Genomic DNA, 20,569 nt, shown 5'->3' with positions numbered 1-20,569 from the left:
CTGCTTTTTACCTCATATTAAAAATGGGTGGGCTTTTTTTGCAGAAACTGGTAAGCTGAATCTTAGGCTGGGTATGGTGGCTCATGCCTGTAATCTCAGCACTTTGGGAGGCCGAGGCGGGCGGATCACTTCACGTCAGGAGTTCGAGACCAGCCTGGCCAACATGATGAAACCCCATCTCTATTAAAAATACAAAAATTAGCCTGACGTGGTGGCACGTGCTTGTAGTCCTAACTACTCTGGAGGCTGAGGCAGGAGAATCTCTTGAACCCAGGAGGGGGAGGTTGCAGTGAGCTGAGATTGAGCCACAGCACTCCAGCCTGGGTGACAGAGCAAGATGCTGTCTCAAAAAAAAAAAAAAAAAAAAAAAAAAAAAAGAGAAAGAAAAAAAAGAAATCAATAAGCAGAATCTTAAACTCACATGAAAATTCAAGAGACCCAGAACAGTCAAAACAATCCTGAAAGAGAATGAAAGTTGGGGAACTCACACTTCCCCGATTTCAAAAGTTACTGCAAAGCTCCTGTAATGAAGACATGTGGTACTAGCATAGATATATAGATCAGTGAAACATAATTTCAAGTCCAAGAACAAACCCATACACTCATGGGCAACCGATTTTAAACAGGGGTGGCAGAAAAAATCAATGGAGAAATAATCTTTTCAATAAATGATGCTGGGATAACCAGATAACCACATGCAAAAAAAATGAAACTGGACCCCTACCTCACACCACACACAAAAATTAACGCTAGGAATAGTGACTCACGCCTGTAATCCCAGCACTTTGGCAGCCAAAGTGGGAAGATTGTTTGATTCTGGAAGTTTGAGATGACCAGCTTGGGCAACAGAGTGAGAACCTGTCTTCACAAAAAAATTTTAAAAATTAGTCAGAAATGGTGGCACACACTTGTAGTCTCAGCTACTTGGGAGGCTGAGGTGGGAGGACTCCTTGAGGTCAGGAGGTTGAAGCTGCAGTGAGCTGTGATTGCACCAATGCACACCAACCTGCATGACAGAGCGAGACCCTGCCTCAAAAAAAAAAAAAAAAAAAAAAAGATAATAATTAAAAATAAATGACAGACCTAACTATAAGAGCCTAAACTATAAAACTGTTAGAAAAAAAAAAGAGTGTAAATCTTCATGACTTTAGATGAAGGAATGGTTTTTTAGATAGAAAAGAAATTTAGTGTAAACCTTCGTGACTTTGAATGAAGGAATGGCTTTTAATATATAAAACCAAGGCCAGGCGCGGTGCCTCACACCTGTAATCCCAGCACTTTGGGGGGCCAAGGCTGGTGGATCACTTGAGGTTAGGAGTTCGGGACCAGCCTGGCCAACATGGCAAAACCATGTCTCTACTAAAAATACAAAAATTAGCCGGGCATGGTGGTGGGTGCCTGTAATCCCAGTACTCAGGAGGCTGAGGCAGGAGAATCGCTTGAATCTGGGAGGCAGAGGTTACAGAGAGCTGAGATCATGCCACTGCACTCCAGCCTGGGTGACAAAGCAAGACTCCATCTCAAAAAAAAAAAAAAAAAAAAAAATATATATATATATATATATACACACACACACATATATATATATACACACACACACACACATATATACACACACACACACACACACACACACATATATATATATATATATATATATAACCAAGCACAAAGAACCAAAGGGAAAAAAACAAATTGGACTTTATCAAAATTAAAAACTTTTGTGCTTCAAAGTACACTACCAAGAAAGTGAAAAGACAAGCCACAAAACGGAATAAAATATTTGCAAATCAATATATAATGGTTTAGTGTCCAGAATATATTTTAAAAAAAAACTCTTATATCTCAACAGTAAAGATAAACAAATTGAAAATGGACAAAGGATTTGAACAGACATTACTCCAAAATACATAATAGTCAATAAGCACATGGAAACAGTCTCCACATCATCAGTCATTAAGGAAATGCAAATCAAAACTTCAGTGAGATACTTCTTCACACACACTATGACTAAAATTTAAAAAGGGAATTATAAATGTTGCCAAGAATGAGAAAATGGAACCCTCAAACACATGCTGGTGGAAATGCAAAATGTTGTAGCCACTTTGGAAAACAGCCTGGCAGCTCCTCAAAAGGTTAAGCAGAATTACTGTATGATCCAGCAATTCTAATTCTTAGATATATACCCAAGAAAATTGAAAACATATGTACATACAAAAAAAAACCTTGCACATGAATGTTCACAGCAGCGTTCTTCTTAATAGCCAAAATTTGGAATCAACTCAAATATACATCAACAGATGAACGGATAAGTAAAATGTGGTATACCCATTCAATGGAATAATATTCAGTCACAAAAAGGGTACTGACACACGCTACAACAGTGATGCACTCTGAAAACATTATGCTAAACGAAAGAAGTCAAACATAAAAGATCATATATTGTATTATTCAATTTTTATGAAATGTCCAGAAAATGCAAATTCAAGGAGACAGAAAGTAGATTAATGGTTGCCAGGGGTCATAGGATGGGGGCATGAGGAGTGACTGGTAGTGGGTATGGTGTTTCTTTTTGGAGTGATGAAAATGTTCTGGGATTATATGGTGGTAATAGTTGTACAACTCTGCAAATATACTAAAACCAATGAATTGTACACTTTAAAAGAGTGAATTTTATGTTATGTAAATTGTATCTCAATGTTTTTAAAAAGCCAAATGGCTCACCTTAAAAAGTAGATTTCCTCACTTCTGTTTCAGGCCACCAAGATATTTCTAAAAATATGGAAATGTTTACAATGATATTTGACATTTATAATCCTACTGTAACAAATACTACAAAATTTCTTTTTAACCAAATTATTTGCAGATATCAGTTGATAGTCCACGTTATACCTATACTTGCTTCTAAATAATAAAGATCTGAAAATTCCTTCTACAGCCATACCACCCTGAACGTGCCCCATCTCATCTGAAAATTCCACTGAGTTCATGATTTATCTCATAGTCATTTTTAAAATTTATATTTTTCTGAAGTAACAGAAGTTAAAACAAAGTCTTCATTTGGGAAATTTTAGTAATATTGTCATCTAGAAACAGGTAAAACTATTGCTGTTGCAATGACTATTATTTAGCACAGTCATCTTAAGGCAATACTTTAAAATTTAATTCCTGTTCATAGGACAAAAAAAAGGTGAGGCAAGAAACAATTTTTCAATATTGGTATTCATATTAGTCTGTTCTCACACTGCTATAAAGAATTGCCCGAGACTGGGTAATTTATAAAGTAAAGAGTTTTAACTGACTCACAGTTCAATTAGGGAGGTTGGGGAGGCTCATGAAACTTACAATCGTGGTGGAAGGGGAAGCAAACACGTCCTTCTTCACATGGCAGCAGGAAGAAGTAAAGAGCAAAGGGGGGAAAATCCCTTTATAAAACCATCAGATCTCGGGCCAGGTGCTGTGGCTCACACCTGTAATCTCAGCACTTTTGGAGGCCGAGGCAGGCGGACGATCTGAGGTCAAGAGTTTGAGACCAGCCTAACCAACATGGAGAAACCCCGTCTCTACTCAAAATACAAAATTAGCCAGGCGTGGTGGGCCATGCCTGTAATCCCAGCTACTCAAGAGGCTGAGGCAGGAGAATTGCTTGAACCCGGGAGGCAGAGGTTGTGGTGAGCCGAGATCATGCCATTGCATTCCAGCCTGGGCAACAAGAGCGAAACTGTGTCTCAAAAAAAAAAAAAAAAAAAAAAAAAAACCCCCATCAGATCTCATGAGAACTTACCATCACAAGAACAGCATGAGGGTAACCGCCACCATGATTAAATTACCGCCCACTGGGTCCCTCCCACAACACATAGGGATTATGGGAACTATTAACACAATTCAATTTGGTGGGGACACAGCCAAACCATATCAGTATTACAATACAGTATGTAAACCAGATGCTTTAAACCATGAAACAAATTCAGATTTTCTTTCCCCTGGAATACAAATAGCATTATAGGGCTTAATCTATACAGTAATAAGAGTTAAAGTGAAAATTTTCCAAAGCACTAAAAAGAAAACATACTCGTTATATCTGCCTTTTGTAACATTGTTTTGTATATCTGGTTTTCCATATCAAAAGTCTGTAAACTTTGCATTAACACTATAATCTACAATAGAAGCTTTGTAAGCATCTGAAAGAGAATGAAATAGTAAGTCAAGTCTGACATTACTGGGTTGTTCCATACATAGTTAAATAAGAATATCGATCCTTCCAAAAATCTAAGGGTAGGCCAGTTGTGGTGATTCATGCCTGTAATCCCAGCACTCTGGGAGGTCTAGGTGGATGGATCGCTTGAGGTCAGGAGTTTGAGACCAGCCTGGCCAACATGGTGAAACCCTGTCTCTACCAAAAATACAAAAATTAGCCAGGTGCAGTGGCATGTGCCCATAGTCCCAGCTACTTGTGAGGCTGAGGTGGGAGAATCACTTGAACCCTGGAGGAAGAGGTTACAGTGAGCCAAAATCTCACCACTGCACTCCAGCCTGGCTGAGTCTGTCTCAAAAAAAACAAAACAAAAAAAACAAACAAAAAAAAAACAACAACTAAGTGTAAAGAAGAGGGCTTAACCATTTGAGAAATAAACATCAAGGTCTGCCGTGATCAAGCTACCTTCTTAAAAAGCATTAATGGATTACAATAGTTTCAATAGTTTACATGGTTTTCACTCCTTAAGTTCAATGAAAATTGCATATATTGTTTTTACTCTTGAACACAGTGGTTTATACTATATCAGGGTGGTTAGTCACAAGAAAGACGCAAACACAGAAAGGATAACCTTATCCAACTTCAGTATTATTTTAGTAGTAATGTGTATAAAATCCAACAACTGCTTGGGTGACCTTTGGAGAGAGCAAGCCTAAGAGATGAAAACATTTACACCTTTTAATTAAATTATACTGTCACCACATAAAAGTGTGAGGTTCAACATTTGTTTTCTTAAAAACAGAGCACTAAACAGTTTAATACAGGACCTAACTGATGGCTAAGATGTTTCTAAAAGGTATGCAGAACCCTTAGGACTATACTGCATCAAGGAGTTCTTTTGAATTATGTATATTCAAATGATGGTGTTATAATTTACATTGAAATGCCACAACAAAATCTTGATAAAACAAGATATAGGAGAAATAAAAATTGATTTCTGAACCAAACGTGTAGTACCTTACCCTAGAGTAAATCACTGGGAAATATAGGCAGAAAACAATTGCATATTCAAACTGGAAAGAGTCATAGCACGTATGCTTTTAAAAATAAACTTCAAAAAACTGTTTTATCAGTTTAGTTTTTTTTTTTTTTGAGCATGTCTTTTCTAAATAATTCTCACTTATCATTCCAGAAAATATAACAGTTTGTAAGAACTCATGCAAAAATGTTTCTCTAAGGCCATGAATTGGTTTGCTAAGTTGCATTGTTTTATTCAAGTAAAAAGCCCTTCTAGAACAAGGAGTCTGTAAAGAAAACCAATCACCTTCAACTCTTGGGCCTGTACACCTGTTAGGAGCTCTATCACTCTGAAAGCCAAAAGACAGAATGCTCATTTGAGCATTTGCAAAATGTTCTCTATTTATATTTTTAAAAATCTAATACATGTAAGTTTTTCTGGCAGATTCTTTCTGTATGTTACAAAACCAAACATCAAAAGCTCAAAGGAAGATAAGAATCCCTTTTTCTTAGAAAGGTCAAGCAGATCCTTCTTGACATCATGTCTTTTATACAATGGCATATTGTTCATATAAAAGGTCTCTTATCCTATAAAAATCTTGACAAAGGCAGCCTTCTAATCCAATGCGTCCAGTTTCCGTCTAGAAACCAAATAAAAAAAATCTTTAGTACATTTTCTATTCATTAATATGCAGACATAAAAACTGAAATATATGAAATAGATTACTTTATGATTGGTCAGGACACGGGTTGCTCTGATTCATAGCATATGGATATAATACTGAAGTCATGAATTTTACACAGACACATAAATGTCACAGGATTCAAATAATTAAAATTTACTATAAAATTATATACCACTTCTTCAAGAGTCTTTCATAAGCCTTCAAATCACTAAGACTTCTGTAAGCCTTTGAGGTCATGATCATGAATATAAATTACTGATCTTCAGTTTTGTGAAAATACCAATCAAGAATTACAGAATTCCAAAATGACAAAACATCAGAAGTATGTGTTCAATTCAGCCCTTACTGAAAACACACTTACTCTGCGGACTGCTACTTGATTGTTGCAAACAAGTACACCTCCTACAAATTCAGCTTGAATCCCCTCCCGTAAGAGAACTTGCTTGAAGTCTGACAGTCTTGGTTCATTCATAAAAACTGACTGATGTCCAGGAACCTTAGGTAAGGTCAAAGGGGAAAGAATAACTTCAAGTAAAACACCAGACATACAACTGTACTGAATAAAGTAAAATATTACATGAGCCCTAAGAGATTTTCTATTATTCCCTGAAGTCCTTTGACAGATCATTTCAAGACTGCAAATCACATTCCAAGTTGTTATTCTACATTTTACCCCATTATTTAACCTTACAAAGCCCTTCACATTTTCTGTTTCACAATCAGTTTTGTTAGTCATGCCTCATTATGAGACATTTGGTAATGCTATGCTCTTCACTCACCCACTTGCCTAAGGGGATTAACTAGAGTGCCACGGGCAGGACTGAACCAAAAATTCATTTTCTAGATCCCAGTCATTTGCTTACTTCAAAGGACAATTCCTCCTTAATCCCATTTTCCCTGTCCCTCCTTCCTCAGAGCAAATGCAATGGATGCCACAGGTTCTACAATCAGTAAGGAAAGTGGTTCTTCCCTAATGCTGCTGCTTTCTGCTTTGACATTACTTTGAAGAGCTTTAGCTTTAGAACAGAAGAAAAAGACATTCTAATTCCTCCTCCCAATTTTGAGGGTTATACTAGAAGGGAATCCAGCGACAGAGGCTGTCTCTCTATTCTTAATTTCATAGTAGGGCTGAAGACATCACTTGACATGCATGTAAGATTCATAGTTTTAATATTTTTCCAAGTTTAATTACCTAGAATCTTTGCTAGTTAACTAGATACCTCTCAAGAATATGTAAATGCTAGACTAAATTATATCTACACTTAATTAAAGATTTCTAACTATATCAAAGCCAAAAGTTATTTGAACTGAATGAAACATAAAAAAAAATGGAGTGTATGACTTTCGTCTGGGGGCGGTGGCTCACACCTGTAATCCCAGCACTTTGGGAGGCCGAGGTGGGTGGATCACCCGAGGTCAGGAGTTCAAGACCCACCTGGCCAACATGGCAAAATCCCATCTCTACTAAAAATATAAAAACTAGCTAGGCCCGGTGGCTCATGCCTGTAATCCCAGCTACTTGGGAGACTGAGGCAGGAGAATCGCTTGAACCCAGGAGGCAAGGTTGCAGTGAGCCAAGATCATGCCACTGCACTCCATCCTGGGCAACAGAGCGAGACTCCATCTCAAAAAAAACAAAACAAAACAAAAAAACACACCAGTATGACTTTCTTAGAAAACTATAAATCTCCTGACTGGAAGCAGGCAGGTGATCTTCACACTCATCAAACTTAAATTTAAAAATCCATACCAAAAAACAAATCATGAAACAATTATGTACCTTAAAAGATTTGCTAAAGATATGTCATTCCTTAGCTGTATAGAATTGATATATACACAGAGACAAACACGCAGAAGCACGTTGCAAGTTCTCTTTTTTAAAAACTCCAAAATCAGCCCAAATGTGAGACATATTTTATGTTCAAGACAGGGTCTCGCTCTATCATATAGGCTAGATGCAGTGGCACAATCGTGGCTCACTGTAGTCTTGAACTCCTGAGCTCAAGCAATCCTCCTGCCTTAGCCTACTTAGCTGAGGCTCCAGGTGCATGCCACCATGCCGGCTAGGTTTTTGACAGGGTGTCACTATGTTAATCAGGTTGATCTAGAGCTCCTGGCCTCAAGCAGTTCTCCCACCTCAGCCTCCCAAAATGCTGGGACTACAGGCGTGAGTCACTGCCCCCAGCTGACACATATTTTAAATGGTTAAAAATATAAAAGCTTCCACAGACCCACTTAGTTTTGGAAGAGGGAAAAAAGAAACCAAAAGACACGAAAACTAGAAGGATGACAAATTCAGGAAGAAATCAAAAAAGCACATGCTTTTTTTACCTCATGAGGTGGCAAGGGTTCCAAAGTAGGAATGATTTCACTTTCTTCACCTGTTTCTTTTTCATCATCTCCGAACAGACTTTTCATGGCCTTTTGTTGTGCTATAACACTAGAATCTGAGGGAGCGTCCACTTGCATCTCTGAGTCTTCTCCATCATCCTTTAGTTCTCCTTCTTCTAAAATAACCCCTGTGTCCACTTTGGAAACTCTCATATCTAAGACACCATCTATCCAAGCTAATTCAGCATCTTTTGCCTTACAAAACTGAAGAGAGCTGACAAGTGAGTCTTTTAATCTCACCTAGATATGCAAAGGAGGGGGAGAGAAATAAAACCCACAGAATACAGATTAACAAATTAAATATAACCTATTAACATTTTCTGCCTCTGGTAATATGTTAAAATTGGAAAATCTTTCACTTATCTGAGCCTCACAATGACCTGCAATGACCTCATTACCTTGCAGATCACTGGGCCCCTGCTTACTTTCCACAACAGAGATTCTTAACCCTGACTACAAAATGCAATCACATGGCAATTAAAACAAAAAGGGTATCAGAGCCTGGTATCTAGTGTTTCTAACATAACTGGTAACACTAAGACCAGAACACTGAATCCCTCTGACCCTCACAAAGCTCCCCAGATGATTCTCATGTACAGTTAAGGTTGAGAACCACTGATCAGTCCCATCCTCTAGTACTTGGCATACTTCACTAGGTACCGAACTGCTTGTCCTTTCAGAATTTCATATCTCCATATTCTTGGAAGGTTGCTTCTTCTTACTCTGCCCAGAATAAATTTCCTGCCTGGTACGTGCACATCCATTTCTTCCAGATATAGACATCACTCCAGCCTTAAACTGACACCATCTCCCATTACCAAAGTTTATCTCTCTACTGCGCTAGTCCTATATTCGGCATCCGTCTCCATTTGTTCCAATTAGGAGTAGAACCTTGATATCTGGGAATTCTTCTAAAACTTTTAATTCTTAAACAATCATTTTCCTCACCTCTGTACTTTTGCAAATATGGTTCCCTCTGCCTAGAATGCTCTTCCCCCACTTCCCTACTCTGTCTGTCCTGACAACCCATCTAAACAGTTAGGATTAGTTATCACTTCCTGCAGGAAACCTTTTTTAAACCTCTAAAGGTGGGTGGTTCCCCTCTTAATACTCTCATAGCATCCTATACTTCTTCTCTCAGAGGCACAACAACGTGATAAACGGTATTTCCTTGTTCTAAGCCCCATACTGTATCAGGACTGCTAGGGCGGAGACCATCCATGTCTGTCTGTCTCACACATCTCTGTATTTCTAATGTTATCTGTCCTAACCTGCCACAAAAAGTACTTACTTCTACTCACTGGCAACTCCTGGCACGTTTACCTGGTAGATGTGAGTTTCACTCGTGGCATCAACTGTTTCATGCAGCTTTGGCATGTACACTTTAATATCTTTCCCACCAAAGGCGCGACAGCACTCTGCCAGATCCTGACTGGCCTCTGGTGGGCCATGGACGATGATCAACTGTCGTGGTTTCATCTGATTAATGATTTTTTTAATGGAATCCCCATCAGAGCGTCCTTCATAGTCTATGTAGGTACCCTGGCTCTGTAATTAGATATGATTATTCAAGATAACTTTTCTCATAATTCTTAAAAAAAATGGCTTTTATCATGTATATAACATATAACACTAGGATTTGAGAAATACACATGTGTTATACTATCTGTATGATTTATTTTTATTTATTTATTTATTTTTTCTGAGATTGGGTCTCACTCTTTTGCCCAGGCTAGAGTGCAGTAGCATGATCTTCGCTCACTGCAACCTCTACTTCCCAGGTTCAAGCAATTCTCCTGCCTCAGCCTCCCAAGTAACTGGGATTATAGGTGTGCACCACCACACAGGGATAATTTTGCATTTTTAGCAGAGATGAGATTTCACCATGTTGGCCAGGCTGGTCTTAAACTCCTGATCTCAAGTGATCCGCCTACCTCGGCCTACCAAAGTGCAGGGATTACAGGCATCAGCCACCGTGCCCAGCCCTATCTGTATTATTTAGATCTTATCTACACCCAAAAATATATACTAAATGATATTACTGAACAAATAAAACACTTTGTTCTCTGATGACTTAAAAAAAAATTCCAAAATGATCATTTACTGGTATTATTTAACTAAGTAGAAAGTGGGGGAAAAAGGTTTCTAACTACTTCAGATCACAACAGTATTTTCCAGACATTAGGGTCTTAGAGATGTTTAAGTCACAGAGTATATTTTATGAAACAAGCAGTGACTCAGAAAAATTAAACTGTGAGTTACACTATTCCCTTTCACCTGCTTACAGACTAAAAAGGCCAGAAATAATTTTTCTTCATATAAATGGACAATTTAATGTTACAATTTAAGTACACCCCTCACCACCAATTCAATTACTTTGGCATTCAATATCATTAATGAAGAGAAAATATCATGCCACCATATTTCACAAGTCTCTTCCTACAAAAATAAATTTTAAAAGCACAAACTTACTAAAGAATATTCAGAAATTTTGCTTGAAATAATGTAAATTATATAATTCAAATGCTTGAAATTTTATCTTATAATCTATTTTCAAAATGTCACAGAAGCACTTACTTTATTTCAATAGACTCTGTTGTAGAAATACATTTAGTAGGAACATCAGATAAATCCTGATCCATGGGTTCATCTCCATTTGTCAAACCAGATTCTAATTTGCTTTTTTCTTCTTCAGTAGCTTGAAGCTCTGGCACCAAGAAATCCTCTGGTCTAAATAATAAGTCTCTAATTAGAAGCAGTAAAAAAGCAAGCTAATACTACATAACATGTATAACTGGTAGGCGGCGTAATTTTTGGAGTCCTCACATATCTCAAGATTTAAATATACATTTCATCCAAAGCCAATGAAATTTCATATCAATTACCAGACGACTGTATGTATTGCATTTTTTGTTTTTTATGAGATGGAGTCTCGCTCTGTCACCCAGACTGGAATGTGGTGGTGCCATCTGGGCTCACTGCAACCTCCGCCTCCCAGTTCAAGCAATTCTCTGCTTCAGCCTCCAGAGTAGCTGGGATTACGGGGGCCTGCCACCATGCCCAGCTAATTTTTTTGTATTTTTAGTGGAGACGGGGTTTCACCATCTTGGTCAGGCTGGTCCTGAACTCCTGACCTCGTGATCTGCCCGCCTCGGCCTCCCAAAGTGCTGGGATTACAGGCGTGAGCCACCACACCCAGCCTGTATTATGTTTTTCTTTTTCTCTCTTTTTTTTTTACACAGGATAGTAGTGTTTTCAAATTTGCAATTACAACACGTGATTGCAGTTGTTTTTCTAATAATGAGTATAGATTTTGTAAATTTTCCATGGTTTCACTCATGCTATATCATATTCCTCTTAATCTCATAAAACTTGTATAATACTTAAGACATAATCCATTGGTAATGCAATCACCAGTCATCCAAAGTTCTCTCTCTTTTTTTTTTTAAAGATAGAGATGGAGGTCTCACTATATTATCTGGTCTCATACTCCTGAGCTCAAGTGATCCTCCCATCTAGGCCTCCCAAAGTGTTGGGATTACAGGCATGAGCCACCATGCACAGCCCCAAAGTTCTTCCTATTCTACATCTTCCTCTCTTTTTAAGCGGGGAAAAAAAGTCTTGATCATGTGATCATGTTTTTAAACCTTTACACAACTAAGTCATAAAACTGCCAGTTTTCTCCTAATATTCTCTATGTTTCTCAGCATCTCTATTTTTATGTTTCAAGTTACAAGTCTTCTGTGTCTTCAGTCTGAGGTACTCAGAAGCTAACCACGTACATGTGACTAGAAAGATCAAATTCATGAACTGAAAAATAACACAGTTAATACTTCCAATTTGCAAGAGAGAAAAGTTTGTTTTGCTCACATACTTGATAATCTCTCCATATTCATCCCATTTAATTCTTTCTTCTGGGGCAGGAAACATAGGATAGGACTTTTTTGCCTGTTTGAAAAAACTTCCTTTACGACTGCCTTCACCTTTCATCATCAAGTCATGCTTCGTCTTATGAGCTGATGGCTGGTCAATATCTTCCTCAATGTCACTCTCATCACTGGAATCTATATCTGCCCTAGGAGGATTTTAGAATAGATCAAGGTCACAAAGTTTCAAAGATATTTTAAGTTAATATTTATCTATTTATTACTGAATCAATCCTCATTATTATTAATTCAATATTAACTCAAATGATAATATACAGTTATGTCAGTCAACAACAATGGACCACGTATACAACAGAGGTCCCATAAGATTACTGTACCTTTTCTATGTTTAGATACATTTAGATAAACAAATACTTAACATTGTCTTACAATGGCCTACAGTATTCAGTACAGTAACATGCTGTACAGGTTTGTACCCTAGGAACAATGGGCCATATCATAGACCCTGGACACACAGTAGGCTATACCATCAAGGTTTGTGTAAACATATATCCTAATGTTTGCACAATGACTAAATCCCCTAACAACACTTTTCTGAGAAGGTGTCCCCATCATTAAGTGAAGCATGACTGGAATAACATTCAATATTATTGGACTGACATTTTATAAAACATAACAAATAAATGCATAATAATATTAGCACTGACAGGATCTGGTATTCTAGACATTTGAAAGATGTCTGTAACAAAATTAAGTCTTATGAAAATTTAAAAATATTTTCAATGAAACATTTAAGTCAAAGACACACTCTTCTCAAATTGCATCCATAAGTTTATAATCTGTCTGAAAATGACTCACTCTTTTGACTGCTCAAGCTTTTTGGCAGCTTCTTTCTTTAGTTTCTCTTTTTCCAAGTATTCCTCAAGTTCTTTCCCTTCAAGCTTCACACGTTTCCTCAACTAAAAAAAAGTAACAGACGAAAGGAAATGTTAATATTAGGGGGTTAAAGCAGTGGGATATGAGACACACCGCATCTCTAAATTGCTCTGTCATCTTTAAACTGATGTTTTTCCTCTGAAATTAATCAAATTTCCATTACATGCAATTATAGGTCCTACTTAGATTAGTATTAAAATTGAGCTGTCACACATCATCTAGAATGGGTTTAATTTACATCAAACTGGTTGGTCAGGCACAGTAGCTCACACCTATAATCCCAGCACTTTGGGAGGCTAAGGTGGGAGGACTGCTTGAGGCCAGGAGTTCAAGACCAGCCTGGGCAACACTGGTTGACTCTGTCTCTAGGAATAATTTAAAAATTAGCCTGGAGGCTGGGCACGATGGCTCACACTTATAATCCTAGCACTTTGCGAGGCAGGAAAATCACTTGAGTTTGAGACTAGCCTGGGCAACATAATGAGACTTCGTCTCCACACACACAAAAAAAAGCCAGGGTGGTAGCACGCACCTTTAGTCCCAGCACTCAGGCGGCTGAGACTGAGGATCACTTGAGTCTGACAGAGCAAGACCCGGTCTCAATCAATCAATCAATCAATCAAACTGGTTAAAAATCCCCAATCAGGAAAAGAAAATACAGATAAGCATTTTTATAATTTGGAGTAGGTGAGGCCCAAAAGCCATAACGAGAAACATAAATAAATGCAGCAACATGAATGAAGAAAATCTCCCTTTGACATTTTAAACCTCATAAAATAAGAAACTGTAAAGAAAAACAAAAAAGAAACAGAAAAATATCTTCAGTACTGTGACCAACAAAAACTATTTTTTCCTAAGAGCTCTTCCAAATGAGTTAAGAAAAGGATGATCAACACATGAAAAAGGACAAGACACTTAGAAAGGCAATTTACAAAATAAGAAAGACACATAACTACTGGCCATGAAAAGACCCTTAACTTTACTAATTTCTGAAAAGTACCAAATATAAAAAACATAATTGTTTTCATCTATGAGACTGGCAATGCCATACATGGGGAAAGAGTACCTTCTTCCATTGTCTGTGGGAAAATTAGCACAACTATGTTAAAAGGCAATGTGCTAACATCTAAAAATAAAAATTTATCATTTGACACAGTATTTCTACTTCTAGGAATTTATCCTACTGAAACAATCACAAATGTGTAAAAAAAAAAAGTACATTAGTACATTGCAGCAATATTTATAATAGTAAAAAACTGGACAAAATTTTAAAATCCATCAAAATGGAATGATTAAATCAGTAGTTCTCATATATTTATCTCAGGACTACCTCAGACTCCTAAAAATTAGAGAACTCCAAAGAGCTTTTTGTTTTTGTGGGTTCTATTTCTGAATGTCTACCTTATCAGAAATTAAAACTGAGCAATTTTAAAAATATTTATGTTCATTAAAAAATAATAAAACCAGCCGGGCATGGTGGCTTATACCTGTAATCCTAGCACTCTGGGAGGTTGAGGCAGGCAGACCACCTAAGGTCAGGAGTTCGAGCCCACCCTGGCCAACATGGTAAAACCCTGTCTCTACTACAAATACACAAAGTAGCAGGGCATGGTGGCACATGCCTGTAATCCTAGCTACCCAGGAAGCTGAGGCAGGAGAACCGCTGGAACCTGGGAGGCGGAAACTGCAGTGAGCCATGATCGTACCATCGCATTCCAGCTTGGACAACAGAGTGAGACTCCAGCTCAAAAATAAATTAAGTAATAATAACAATAGGCCAGGCGCGGTGGCTCATGCCTTTAATCCCAGCACTTTGGGAGGCCGAGGCGGGTGGATCACCTAAGGTCGGGAATTCGAGACAAGGCTGATCAACATGGAGAAAGCCCATCTCTATTAAAAGTACAAAACTAGCCAGGCGTGATGGCACATGTCTGTAATCTCAGCTACTAGGGAGGCTGAGGCAGGATAATCACTTGAACCTGGGAGATGGAGGCTGCAGTGAGCCGAGACTGCACCATTGCACTTCAGCCTGGGCAACAAGAGCGAAACTCTGTCTCAAAAATAAAATAAATAATAATAAAACCACACGGCAACATTAACAAATTTTTACCAAAAAAAATTACATTTTCCAAAGCAAAAAAAGATAGTGTGAAGAACGGCATTATTTTATTTTTTTGAGACAAGGTCTTGCTCCATTGCCCAGGCTGGAGTGCAGTGGTGCAATTATAACTCACTGCAGCTCAATCTTCCAGCCTCAAGCGATCCTCCCACCTCAGCCTTCTGAGTAGCTGGGACTACTACAAGCACGCACCACCACTCCCAGCTAATTTTTGTATTTTTTTGTAGAGACCGGGTCTTGCCATGTTGCCCAAGCTGGTCTCAAACTCCTGGAGTCAAGCAATCTGCCCTCCTCAGCCTCCCAAAGTGCTGGGATTACAGGCATGGGCCACTGCATCTGGCCAATAGCATTATTCTATATTTTTTCAAATCTCTTTAACGTCTAGCTAAACAGAAGACAGCTGGATTCTCACATTTGCTTCTCCATTCACTCTCTTGCAATATGCTGTTTTGGTTAAAGTATACGAAGAAAATCCAGGCTTACACACATGTATAGTTGGAAAGGGAAAAATATGTAAATAGTTCTTTCATGGATATTATTCTTTGATACTACATTAAAACTCAGAAAGTGGTAGTTTCTTAAAGGTTAGTTTTAATGCAGAACCTGAAACCATACTGATAGACTTTTTATGTATCTTACACTCTGTGGGTTTTTTCTTCATTTTGAGACAGGGTCTTGCTCTGTTGCCTATGATGAGTGCAGTGGCATGATCACTGCTCACTGCAGCCTTGAACTCCCGGGTTCAAGCAACCCTTCTACCTCCCAGCCTCCTGAATAGCTGGAACCACAGATGTGCACCACCATGCCCAGCTAATCTTTTATTTTTTCTAGAGACAAAGTCTCGCTATGTCATCCTGACTAGTCTTGAACTCCTGGACTGAGGCCATCCTCCTGTCTCAGCCTCCCAAAGTGCTGGGATTATAGGCGTGAGCCACTGCGCCCAGCCTGTATCGTAAATTTTGAATGGATCTTTTAATTTGTGCATTATTTTGTCACATAATTAATTGGTTATTTAGAATATACTAGTTCACCAAGTTATCCAGATCTTACAAATGTTGACAATATTTTTTAAATCACATTTGCAAATATCACCACCAATCTTATCAGAAGTCTTTTCAGTTTAAGTTGTCAATCTCACAGTGCTGGATATAAGTTTTCCAAAATTCTAAATTTTCATTTGAAAGTTAGAATTTTATCAGATTTAAGCCAACAAATGTTGTCAATTGTTTTCTTTAGAGTGACAGGCTCAATGTATTAATTTTCAAGAAAATGTCTGCCAAACACCCAAATCTGAATGACCCTGTCATTATTTCACATAAAAATGGTGTTCCAGACTGGGCACAATGGTTCATGCCTGTAATTCTAGCACTTTGGGAGTCGGAGGTGAGAGGATTGCTTGAGGCCAGTTCGAGACCACTATGGGCAACACAGCAAGACCCAGTCTCTACAAAAAAGAATAAAAAATTAGCCAGATGTGATGAAACACACCCATAGTCCTAGCTGGTAGAAAGGCTGAGGCGGGAGGGTCACATGAACCCAGAAGTTCAAGGATGTGGTGAGCCATGATTGTGCCTCTGTACTCCAACCTAGGCAACAGAGACCCAAACTCAAAAAAACACACACACACAAAACAGGGCCACGTGCGGTGGCTCATGCCTGTAATCCCAACACTTTGGAAGGCCGAGGTGGGTGGATCGCCTGACGTCAGAAGCTCGGGACCAGCCTGGCCAACACAGTGAAACCCCATCTCTACTAAAAATATGAAAAAAAAAATAATTAGCTTGGCATGGTGATGCACACCTGTAGTCCCAGCTACTTGGGAGGCTGAGGCAGAAGAATTACTTGAACCCGGGAAGTGGAGGTTGCAGTGAGTCGAGATCACGCCACTGCACTCCAGCCTGGCGACAGAGCGAGGCTCCATCTCAAAAACAAAAAACAAAAAACAAAAACAAAAAAAAAAAAAGGTGTTCCCAGAAAAAAGTGGCTAGTTTAACTCACGACTCAAATAAACATACGAGTGTTTTTCTTGGAGACAGTCATTGTACTTTAGTACACAATGCAAGTCCTTTATTAATACTTCCTATCTTGTCACCCAACTTTTAAAAAATCTTTTACTAGGCCAGGTGCAATGGCTCATGCCTGTGATCCCAGCACTTTGGGATGCTGAGGCAGATGGATCACAAGGTCAGGAGATCAAGACCATCCTGGCTAACACAGTGAAACCCTATCTCTACTAAAAATACAAAAAAATTAGCCAGGCGTGGTGGCACACACCTGTAGTCCTAGCTACTCAGGAGGCTGAGACAGGAGAATTGCTTGAACCGGGGAGGCAGAGGTTACAGTGAGCTGAGATCATACCACTGCACTCCAGCCTGGGCAACAGAGCAAGACTCATCTCAAAAAAGACAAGAAACTTTTACTAAAAGAACTTAGTAATATTAGTAACTTTTACTATTCCCTCAAGGACATTTTTTCTTTTTTATAGAGACAGGGTCTCACTATGCTGCCCAGACTGGTCTCAAACTCCTGACCTCAAGCAATCCTCTCACCTCAGCCTCCCAAAGTTCTGGGATTACAAGCATGAGTCAGTATGTCTGGCCCCACAAAGATATTCTCTTTCAAATTTCTTTTGTTTAATATACCTTTATACTTTGTAGAGGCAGTCTTGCTATACTGCCCAGGCTGGTCTGAAGCTCCTGGCCTCAGGTGATCCTCCTACCTTAGCCTCCTGAAGTGTTGGGAATAGGCATGAGCCACCACGCCCAGCCTCTGAAGGACATTCTTAGGTGAAACTAGCTTTTTTTTTATTTTTTTAATGACAAGTGTATGGTGGTGAAAAATGCAGTGACTACTAGTGGAGTTTTAGGCCAAGGTGTAAGGACTTTATGCACCACTGATCTTACTCATCAGTATAAATGTAGGCACAGTGAAAAGGCAAATATCATCTTACCAGTATTATAAAAAATAGCTTTGGCCTTGTGGACTCCCTGAAAGAGTCTCAGGGACTCCCAGGGATCCTCAAACCACACTTTTGAGAACCACTAGATTAAATAATCACAGTACACATATACAATGTACTATTATAAAATTACTAAAAAGCATTCATTTATTTATTCAAAACCATTTAAATGTTTATAATATACCAGGTACTATGTAAGGTAGACCTTATATCTTCTTACATTGTTCAAGAAGGACTCAAGTGAAAATACAAGTCTCAGGATATGTGCAATATGTGATAATTTGGTCCCATCTCTCTCTCTCGTGCGCGCTCTCTCTCTCAATATATATATATATATATATATATATATATATACACACACACATACTTTTTTTTTTTTTTTTGAGATAAGGCCTTGTTATAGTGCCCAGGCTTGCCTCAAACTCCCAGGCTCAAGCAATCCTCTTGCCTCAATAGCTGGGACTATAGCCACATACTACCACACCTTGCTCCCATCTCTTTTCAAAAAAAAATAATAAAAACCAGATATTAGTATATCAATAAGAAAAAAAAATTCCAGAATATATATGCTTCAAAAATGTCAACAGTTATGACAATTAAATGCAGTATGTAGTCACGGATGGGAACCTGGACAAAAAAGGAAAGGGTAATTATAAAGGACAATGTGGTCATCGGTAAAAGGCGAATGCTGAATGGGGTCAGTGGGTGAAATGGTAGGATGGTATCGATGTTGATTTCCTGATTTCAATGGATGTAACATGGTTTTGCTGGAGATTGCCCTTGTTTTCAGGTAATACACACTGGCAATATTTAGAGATAATGATGAAATATTTGCAATTTTTCTTCAAATGGTTCAGAAAAAGTAATATTGTGTCATGTGTATATAAGTGATAAAGCAAATCCAGGAAAATGTTGACAATTGGGGAATCTGGGTATAATATTTTGTAACTTTCCTGTTTGAAATTTTTTCAAAATTAAAAGTAATGAAAAAACGGGGATTTTTCTGAGACTATTCTAGTTCAGGGGCTGCCCAGTGGGGTAAGGGGATGGGAGACAAGTTAACAACAAAAAAATTAAACCAAAATCAGATTATTTTCATGTCTAAAATAAATGGGTGATTTACATGTTTAAGGCCAGGAGCAGTGGCTCACACCTGTAATCCCTGCACTTTGGGAGGCCAACGTGGGAGAACTGTTTGAGGCCAGTAGTTCAAGACCAGCTTGGGCAACACAGCAAGTTCCCATCTCTATAAAAAATGTTTTTAATTAGCTGGGCATGGCGGCACATGCCTGCAGTGCTAACTACTTGGGAGGCTTAAGCAGGAGGCACGCTTGAGCCCAAGAGTTCAAGACTGCAGTAAGCTATGATCAGGCAACTGCATTCCAGCCTGGGTGACAGGGAATGACATGACCCTGTCTCAAAAAAATAAGAAGTTAAAATAAAAAAGTAAATACATGTTTATATCTGGCATCTCACATTTGCCTAATAACTTATTTGAAAATAAGTTTCATTCAGAAAATAGTGGGATTATTTTTTAAAACAGTTAGCAACCTACATAGATGCCTTTTACCCACCAATAATCTTTAACAAAGTATTTACCTCTGTGATTTAGTTTATGCCTGTTGCTATAACAAATTTTTCTCTCCATCTTATTTTTCATTTAAAATATGTAAGATTGGCCGGGTGCGGTGGCTCAAGCCTGTAATCCCAGCACTTTGGGAGGCCGAGACGGGCGGATCACGAGGTCAGGAGATCGAGACCATCCTGGCTAACATGGTGAAACCCCGTCTCTACTAAAAATACAAAAAACTAGCCGGGCGAGGTGGCGGGCGCCTGTAGTCCCAGGTACTTGGGAGGCTGAGGCAGGAGAATGGTGTGAACCTGGGAGGCGGAGCTTGCAGTGAGCTGAGATCCGGCCACTGCACCCCAGCCTGGGCGACAGAGCAAGACTGTCTCAAAAAAAAAAAAAAAATGTAAGATTAATAGCTTATTCAGAAACAGATTTCTAGAATAACCAACTCTAAAATATTTTTCTTCCTACTCCTTCACCGTATTACCTCCAAGTTACTCCTTTTTCTGATCCAAATCTACTCCAACCTATTAATCCTTATTCGTTGTTCATTTTTGCTCTTTCTAAATGAATAAGACTTGACTTAGAAGGGCATTAGATAGAGATGAAAAAATACCATACTTGGTAAATTTTTCTTGTCTAACACAATCAGAAATCTGGTTTATTCCATATTCACTTTTTTGATCATTCATGAATTCGACCAATGCTCTTACTGAGGGCCTCCACTATGTCAGGCACTGTTCTGGGTGCTAAAGATACCGAAAAACAAGGGCCTTTTTCTCATGGAATTCAAATTCTAGTTGATGGTG

The 20,569-nt window shown here is 38.5% G+C and overlaps 1 protein-coding gene across 1 annotated transcript in view; it reads right to left on the bottom strand.

Moving 5' to 3' along the window:
- Window positions 1-4,822: 4,822 nt before the first annotated feature.
- The window catches only part of CPSF2 (cleavage and polyadenylation specific factor 2), a 38,056-nt gene continuing 22,309 nt past the window's right edge, over window positions 4,823-20,569 (bottom strand). The window contains 7 exon segments of the mRNA XM_030930732.1: window positions 4,823-5,853; window positions 6,260-6,394; window positions 8,230-8,529; window positions 9,613-9,837; window positions 10,863-11,019; window positions 12,164-12,364; window positions 13,035-13,135. Of these exon segments, the coding sequence (XP_030786592.1) occupies window positions 5,761-5,853; window positions 6,260-6,394; window positions 8,230-8,529; window positions 9,613-9,837; window positions 10,863-11,019; window positions 12,164-12,364; window positions 13,035-13,135 (1,212 nt within the window). The 3' untranslated portion in view covers window positions 4,823-5,760.

The sequence above is a fragment of the Rhinopithecus roxellana genome, chromosome 5, assembly GCF_007565055.1.
Source record: "Rhinopithecus roxellana isolate Shanxi Qingling chromosome 5, ASM756505v1, whole genome shotgun sequence".
Taxonomy (NCBI): domain Eukaryota; kingdom Metazoa; phylum Chordata; class Mammalia; order Primates; family Cercopithecidae; genus Rhinopithecus; species Rhinopithecus roxellana.
Note: the sequence above shows the minus strand (reverse complement) of the source record. Positions and strands in the feature narration are given on the sequence as shown.